General features: G+C 39.7%; 1 protein-coding gene across 3 annotated transcripts in view; it reads left to right on the top strand.

Annotated features, from left to right (window-relative positions):
• The first annotated feature begins 798 nt into the window (after nt 1-798).
• Nucleotides 799-8,933, top strand: part of LOC138026798 (uncharacterized) — a 43,625-nt gene continuing 35,490 nt past the window's right edge. Inside the window, exons 1-3 of one of the 3 annotated variants that reach the window (XM_068874250.1) lie at nt 799-845; nt 5,439-5,553; nt 6,871-7,206. In XM_068874250.1, coding sequence (XP_068730351.1) covers nt 5,499-5,553; nt 6,871-7,206 — 391 coding nt within the window. In that variant the 5' untranslated portion in view covers nt 799-845; nt 5,439-5,498. Of the gene's footprint in view, nt 846-4,989; nt 5,302-5,438; nt 5,554-6,870; nt 7,207-8,933 lie in introns of those variants that run through there. The other 2 variants (XM_068874249.1, XM_068874251.1) reach the window with 2 other exon arrangements.

Here is an 8,933-nt window from a genome sequence, read left to right as displayed (position 1 = left end):
AACAGGTCGTGAAATAGGTCTGAAAATAGGTCTAAAATAGGGTATCAAATTTTGGTCAAGTCTGACATAGGGTAGGGAAATCGCAGATTTTGGTCTCAGAAAAGAGTAGGGGTTTCAGGAAGCGGGCTCAATTTTTCTGCGAGTACACCCCCACCCCTCCCCCCCCCCCCGGGGTCAGTCACACACAACACTTGATATTACCTCAGTCACCGATGTAATGCGGACTCCATTATTTAGAACAGCTTCTAATTCACCTTCAATAATTGAAAAGCAAGAAAAGAATGATTCGTCCTTTATTGTTTTACTGCAAGGCTGGTTGTACGGCTGTGAGGATAAATATATATCCCCACAGCCGTACAACCAGCCTTGCAGTGTTATTTTGTTTCAAATCTACAAATTATTTGCTGGTTAGATCTCCCAAGATCCGGCGCTTTCACTTTGTTCAGCTGGCCCTTGCATAAAAAAAGTTGTCTTAATTGTTGCGTTGGTAGTTATGGCGTCGTACAGCCAAATACGCTATTCTAATAAGTCAGTTTGCACATACCAATCAAAAGTGCCGTGGCAGCATCTGTCGCAAAAGCTATCGAAAATGGGTTCAAACACCTAAAATATAACAACTCACGAAACTGGCTGGTTTGTTCGGGTGTTATTAGTTTATTTAACTGATCAATAGACCCTCTGGCTAGGCAATTAATATAATTGTAGTCTCCTGGTTGTATGGCAACCCTTGTCAATCATTAATTCGCTTTTTAAATACCTAACGTGTGAATTCAAATGAATATTACATTTCTAACGACGTACAAGTCGGAGGCTTCGAATGAGCGCAATTTCTTTGCTTATACCAGGTATGCCTAGATTTTCCCTTGGTGGCAGTGAAAACACATCGTGGGTTTTAAACTCGATTTAAAGCCAACTCGGGTACTACAGCAGCTTAGGCCCACTTGTAAGAGCCTTAAAAGCCTCATTTTTCATCACCCTTCCGACCTCCTCCGACAAAATGCCGGAAAGTCATCCTTCATAGATGTGATGTAAAAACAAGTGTTTTTAGGCTTTGAAAAGGTACCCGAAAGGCCTGTGCTCAATGCTGCTTATGAAACTGATGAAAGATTTCAGATGCCACAAGTCTAAGCACATTCTGTTGTATTCGAAACAACTTTCTGGCAAAATTTACTAACAAAATTTGCATAAAAAACTTTTGTCAAATTTTGTCAAAGTCAAATAAGGATCCACTCTACTGCGAAAACTATGGTGTAAAATCCAAGCTTTCGGCGATTTATGTAATACTCCAATGACACTTATTTGATCTTATTCGTTTTATTCATATTGTTATTCATCTTTTACATACTTCCCGCACGCTTTTCGCACATTTTTACCTCAGGGTGCGTTTTTTGCGAAAATCCAAATACGGGCAGCATTTACACGAACGCGGTTTCACATCGACACAGTTTCATGATCTCGAAACCGCGTCACAATCTATGCGGTTTGGAAGTGTTTACACTGATCCGTTTTTACCAGAAAATCCAAGTCGCAATGGTATAAACGAGCGCTGCACTACGTGCTAAATTCACTATTTTCAATTGAACAATGCCAATTTTGCGCCAAAATAGTAACCGTATTCAAATCGATGCGGTTTCGCTGTTTACAAGACAGATGAAACCATATCGTTTTGAAAAATGCTCCACTTTTGGCACCGATTTCAAATCGACACGGTTTCAATAACAGGATCGGTGTCGTGTAAACGGAAGGTTTAAACGCATCGAAATCGATGCGGTTACAAATGAAACCGTGTTCGTGTAAACGCTGCCACTGAATTGTGATTTCGGATCAACGCAAAATCCGAAAAGGTTTCAAAACAAAAAAAAAAAGTGGTTTGTTTAGAATTTTGGAGGAATTCTTCAATGAAAATGCCACAAGAAAAGAAAAGTACCTTAGCGATCGATAAAAGAAATGACGAAAAACATGTGTGCTAAGGTCCAAATCGATTACAGCTCACAATATCATTGCTGTCGAGAAATTTTTAGCGTAATTTAGTTTAAATTTGCAAAAAACATAACTATTTTTGACATATTTGTGTCTTCGATCGTACGGTAAAGATGGCGCGAGAAGAACATTTCTGAATCAGCTAAAGTGTCTTGTACGGTAGCTGTTGTATATCCTTTTTGTATGGAAAACCACTTCTCAAAAATAATTTTTTCAATTAAATCCCTTCCCAAAAATACGCTGAAGTGGTGAATCTCAAAAATCCGGATTTAGATTTGATCCGAAGTATCCTCCTCGATTCATGATCTGTTTTTGGATTTCCCCCCCCCCAAAAAAACGCAAAATCCGTTTTTGGATTCAAGAACCCGTTTTTTTTTTGATTTTCCCAAAAATACGCACCCCAACATTCGTATACAAGTTTTAAACGCAGGATGTGGGGGCTGATGATGCTGTAGATTGGTTAAAGCAGTAGATTAATTTTGCACTGTAGTTTTAACAGTAGGATTTGGCCTTATCAGAAACCCATAAGGGTTGAAACGTGTAACGGCCCCTTGTGTGCTGGGAAACAAGCTTCTGAATATTCAATTTGCTAAGTACCATATTTGGAACAACAAGAGAGAAACATTCAACCAATCACTTCGCAAGAACACCGTGACGCAATACCACCAATGTTCTCGCGCGAAATTAACTGGAGCGAGGGGTTTCCAAATATGATAGTTACCTAGCACTGAATATTCGGAAGCTGTGAACGCGCGTTACACGTACATTTCAACCCTTATGGGTTTCTGGCCTTATTGAATCAATTTTACTGCTCTTTTAATGCTTCTGGAGGACAACATACAAGATTCGTAGAAACTGTTGTGTAATAATTTGATTAATGGTTGAAGAAAAAAATCATTCGACAACATTCCTCGGGAAAACCCCTGAATGTTTCCGGTTTTGTGAGAATGTCACAAGACCGATTTTTCAAAACTTTCCCGGAAAGAAGTCAAGAGTGAAGGGATTTTATCAAGAGAAAATGAGGGGACAGAGAGGGAGGCTCAAGGCGTTGGCCGGGATATGTTATGTCCACGAAAGTTATTTTTAGACGAGCGGAAGTCTTTGTTCTAGGGGAAGTCTGTCTTCCGAGACGTCCGCATGCAGTCTTGCTTCGCTCTCAGGTTCTTAGTGAAAAGAGAAAATGATGGTGCACGTGGAAGGCTGATGAATATATATTTTCTTTCAAACATCGGACCGAGGTTGGCCTGCATGCGGACGTCTCGGAAGACTTCCGCTCGTCTAAAAATAACTTTCGTGGACATGACATATCCCAAGGGCTAGACCGGGAGCCTCCTTCTCTGTCCCCTCATTTTCTCTTGATTTTATAACTTTATAGCCTGGTTTTCACTAGCGACGCAAGCATAAACGTGAGCATAAGAGCGCTTATTTCACCGTGAAAACGGGGTTGACTCAAGCCTAAGCATTCCCCATAATACAAACTGTATTATGGGGAATGCGAAAATAGAGAATTAAAGATTTTTCAAGCTAAAACTGTTTAAAGAATGGGTCGTGGATTATCAGGTACCGTTGTTCAGGATGAAAAATCAATAACGATTTTTAAAAAGAATTATTCTGAATCTTTTGAAAACATTGATGTATACTTGATTGGATGAAAAATGTTTCATCCAAAATGCGGCAGATGCGAGGCGTTTGGGGATTTTTTCCCTTACAGCAGTCAAAATTTGCAACAAGACCAGTGCAAAAATCGTATGTCACAAAGCATTTTTTCAGCAACAGAAGAGATGATCGTGCTATTTGAAACCGTTAACATAAGTCTCTGCGAATCATGCCAATAAAAAAAATTACACATCAAGTATTTTCCTTTCCAAGTAAGACTCGGAGAAGAAAGCTCTTTTCCTGTCTTTTTCCGGCTGGTGTCCCTCAGGGTTCTATCATTTCACCGATCCTTTTTAACATCTATATTGACGATCTTGAAAACAACTTTGAAACCAACGTAAGTAAATGTAAGTACGCCGACGATTGCACCATCTACTTATGGGTACAACCTGATCACATCAGCGATATGCAAAGTGTACTGGACTCTGTTTGTGCATGGCGGACGATAACAAGATGGCAATAAACTCGAAGAAGACTAAAGACATGTGGATCAACTTTCGCCAAACTTCAGAACCCCCACTGCTCCAAATTGGATCAACTTCCACCGAGAGAGTTAATAAATTTCAAGCTGTTAGGAGTTTGGTTCCAAGATGACCTTAAATGAAACGCACGTGTTGAGAACATTACCAAAAATCTTCGAAGCGGATATTCTACCTACGAGAGTTCAGAAGAGGGCGATTACCTAAAGATGTTGGCCTCAGCATCTATACCACCCTAAAAAGACCCATCTTGGAATATGGTGCGCCTGTATAGGGAGGAATTCCTTCATACTTAAAAGACGAGGTGGAGCGTATCAGAAAAGGTGTTTACCTGCCATTGATGCCAAAAATTTTGGTTTTAGCTATGACGTCATCATGCGACCGTTCGTCCGTACGTCCATGCCTCCATATGTGGTAATTTGACCAGTATCACCTCATAATATCGCGGGCTCAAGTTTAGAGCTCATCGAAGCGGCCATACTGCAGTTAGTTTACCACGTCCATCTTCCATGTTATGGTCAATTGACACCTGCCAAAAGAAGGTATCTGCTGACTAGTATCACCTGACCATATTGTGGTTTCACGTTTAGAACTCATCGAGGCCAGCCTGTTTTTTAGTTGACCGCTTACAAGGTTGTGGGTTTCGATTGTATCACAGGTTCAAGTCAAGTTAACGTATTGTAAGAATAATCTTATATCCGGTCTTGTCGCGGCCTCTGGCAACCTTGGTCGTCCGTCCACAAAAAGCGTCACGAAAAAATTGTGTTACTTCCGGTTTTCTCCAAATTTGGTGTGTTTATTGTGAATAAAAATAAGCCAATCATCTACCAAGTTTTAGCCTGGAAACTTGAGTAAGTCATATACAACATCCACCACAAGCCGTAAAAATGGCCGCCTCACTGAATGGCTTTATGTGGTTCGTGTGTGCAAACATAATTGCTTTTTATGGACGGTTCGAAATTATTTATTTCCCGGAAAAACCTCGTCTAAAGGATGGGAAATATATCAGGGAAACAATTTCAAGCAATTTAGAACGGCAGCTGGAAAATAACATCGAGAAATCGATGTTAGTGATGAAAAGCCTATATATTTTGCAACCTTTAAATTGCTGTGAATAATTAAGTCCAGAAAAGTAAATTAGTTTCATAGGTCTTAGGACCCATGTTTTCAATCGAACGCAAATGAGGTAAGTAACCCAGGAGCTCTGCCTTTAGAGTTGGCTACATCTATATATTACCTCAGAATGTACTTTCTTCTGTACTGGCAAGTTGACAGGATTCCACTGCGTTTTGGTTAGATTTCTGAATTCTCATTCCTTTTCAGATCCTTGCTGATAAGTTAAAATGTTTGGAGACTTAAATACTTACTGAAGTACAGTCAAGAATGGAAACCATCAAGCATCTTGCAGTCATAATATTTTCTATTTGTAATTTGTGGAGTAAGTAAAAGACCTTTTAATTTTGTTTTCATTTCTTTATCAAGGGTGAGTTTGCTTGGTCAGTCATGGAACGTCAAGTTAAACTTCTAAGGGAAATTTAATTGAATTACCGGTAGTATAGGTAATCACATGGGACCAAGTAAAATTAAGGATTAGAATCATGCGTGTTTTCAGAAGTTGCTGAAATTTCAGCAACTAACACAAGTGATGTCAATCCTTAATTTACGAGGACCCATTACAATTACTTTAAGGTGGGCAGACATGAGGGGTCATGTTGCAAGGACAATAATTATTGTTGCAGCGACAAAAAAGGGGTGTAGTACACACTTAAGCGACATGCATCTGTACATACATGAAAATGTTGTGGGTACATGTTTCAGTGACACGTCACGGGAACAAAATCACCCCCAAATTGGTGTTGCACAATTATTGTAAAAGTATCAGTTCACACGAGGGTATATGTCAGTGCAACATATCCCTCAAACATGAACCCACAACGTTTTCATGTGTGTGGACATGTTTTGATTTTGTCCCTGCTACATGTCGCCTCAGTGTGCACTACACAAGTTTTTTGTTGCTGCAACATGACCCCTTGTGTTCTGCCCACCTTTGACAACACAGAGGGCAAAATCTTCTTACTATTGTTGATGCACCTGGTAAAACAGTCAGCCAAGTGGAGTAAAAACAGACAAACGAGTCAACTACTTCTTTATGTCCTAAACGAGTACAGATGATTGCTATTTACTATCCACTCGAGAGAAAAAATCTAGTGTCATTCCTGAACAATTACGCAACAACAATTTAACCAAATGTTAACTCATATTATATAATAACCCAAGTTATTCTCGCATTTTGATTGGGTCTTACCTATGTATGATCTATTAGAGGACAGAGGCACGGTTGATGTCACCATCAGCTTTTATGTGAATAAAATTTAATTCTTTATTATATAAAACAAATAGATTCCAATTTGACGTGCATCTGTTCAGTAATAGATCACAGAAGACATCAAAATGTGGTAAGAACATTAGTGACCCTAAGCAGTTCACCAATAAGAGCTTCTTCCAAGCTAATGTAGCAGTTCTTGTCGTCAAGATAATGAACTTGTATCTTAGTGAATGTTTTATGCGCATTTTAGTAAACACTTGGATATTATATAGTACTTAAGTGATGCTCCATTATAATTTATCGTTAGTGAAAAGAGTAGAGATCTATGTTGTCTTAGGAAGGGTGAAAACATGCAGACTATTTGGGAACATTTACCAGCAAAAGCTTTAAAATTTACTCGACATTTGTGATTTTCCTGTATATTTACAGGTGTAGATTCATCCAAACCATTCATTGCCAATCGCCCAAGTGGGGCGATCAATTGCAGTTCCTCATTCATCAAAGAAAATACTTGCAGCTGGATTATTGAAGTACTACCTGGTCATTATATCAGTTTAAAGTTTACTACCCTTAATATCCTGAACCAAGTTGGCTCAAAATCCAGTTCGGTAAAAGTCTACGATGGAAGAAACAAGTCTCAAACCTTGCTTGGGCACTACACTGAAATCAAGTGTCATTTGACCTTACAATCGACAGAACGCTACATGTTGGTAATTGCAAATGGCAGTTCAAACTTCGAAGCAGTTTATAACTCTAGCAAAAAAGGTACATGTAACTTAAGAAACAATTCCTCATTAATAACACGTGTACTGAGAACTTACCATTTTCATCATGGCCCTACCCTTAAATTCAGATCGAAAAGGTTTCCTACTTACCAGCAGAACCAACCAAAAGCAAATGTCACACAGGTTTTTTCTCAGCAGACAAGCACTACTCTTCCCTCTGGACTCACAGAATTGATTGGGATATGAAGGGCTGTGATAACGTATTCAGATCTGAGGCCCGTTCCAAACGCCGCTTCATTTACATGTATGCGCCAAACCTAACTGATGAGTTAAGAGCGGCGTTTGAATCAGTTTGGTTCGGCAGGTTAGGTTTGGAGTGGCCAACAACGTTAAATTCAGCAGGGTCTGTCGCACTATGCGATGTTGTAGCAGCAGGTTATTCACAGATCGCTCTTGTCATGTGCCGAACCTAACGCATAAATTGTGATAATTTATAATCTTACCACAATACTCTCCAAAGTTTTACATTAACTTCTAAAGGCCCCTTTACCATTGTATGGATTTCAGTTTGGTTCGACCCAGGTACAGCGTATGAATCAGCCGTCGCTCCAAAGTCGCTCTTCAGTTGAACTTTATTGAGTTAGGTTCGGCACATGAGCAGAGTGGCATTTGGATCGGGACTGAGATATTCATTTTCCAATAAAGTTGATCGTTCAGGATATGACTAAATCCTACACATACTGTTGTGTAAGTGTTTTTCGCTGTTGTTCACACCCTTGCTGGAACGGAATTTGTACTTTGTATAATTTAAAAATTATATACGTATAAAATAAGTTCCTTTTAAGCATCTTCTTCAAACTCCCTAATGAAGTCTGAAACCAATCTGAGAAATAAAAGCAAGTTGATAAGATCTGTTGCTATGTGCTGCTCAGACGGTTTTTACATCCAGTAGACTAAATAAGAGCTATCTGTCATTTTCTGGTTCACAGTTGAGACATCCTTCTCTAACTTGCAGCTTCTTTCATGGCTGATTCTGCAAATGTGGGAAGCACAACACTCTCTGTTGCTGTTGTTGTCCTTTCGGTGCTGGCGTTTCTCAATCTGGTTGTTGATCATGCTGTTCTCTAGTAGGAGAGTTCCTTCCTTCACTTCTGTGTTCCACGCTGTTTTGTCCTCAGCTGTTTCTTCCCAGGTCTTAAGATTTATGTCACATCTTGACAGGCTGACTTTGCAGGTGTCCTTATATCACAGTTTCGGTCTTCCCCTCTGTCTCTTACAATGAGCCAATTCCCCATAGAGCAGCTGTTTTGGAAATCGTGTATCATCCATTCTTCTCACATGTCCTAGCCATCTTTTGCACAAGATTGTTGTCAGGCTCTGAAGATTTGCTTGCTCCAATACTTCTGTGTTGGTTATTCTGTCATGCCAAGTTATGCCCAAGATCTTACGGAGGCATCTCTTTTCTTGTCTGGTGTACATGGTCCATGTTTCAGATCCATACGGGAGTGTGCTGAAAATGCATGCTTCATAGATCTTGATCTTCATCTTCAAGGTGACCAGTTTGTTGTCCCATGCTCTTTTTGTTAGTTTGCCAAAAGTTGTTGCAGCTTTCCCTAATCTGACATTAATTTCCTCGTCCCGTGAGGTAGTTGAAGACAGTGATGGTAGATCCTAAGTAGCAGAATTTGTCTACAGTCTCAAGGTCTTTGTTGTCCAAGTTGATGTGGCCTTGGTCTTTGCCTTCCTGGGTAAGAATTACAGTTTTCT

This window comes from Montipora capricornis, chromosome 12, assembly GCF_036669925.1.
Source record: "Montipora capricornis isolate CH-2021 chromosome 12, ASM3666992v2, whole genome shotgun sequence".
Classification (NCBI taxonomy): Eukaryota; Metazoa; Cnidaria; class Anthozoa; order Scleractinia; family Acroporidae; genus Montipora; species Montipora capricornis.
The sequence above is the reverse complement of the archived record's forward strand: the minus strand, read 5'-3'. Positions and strand labels throughout refer to the sequence as shown.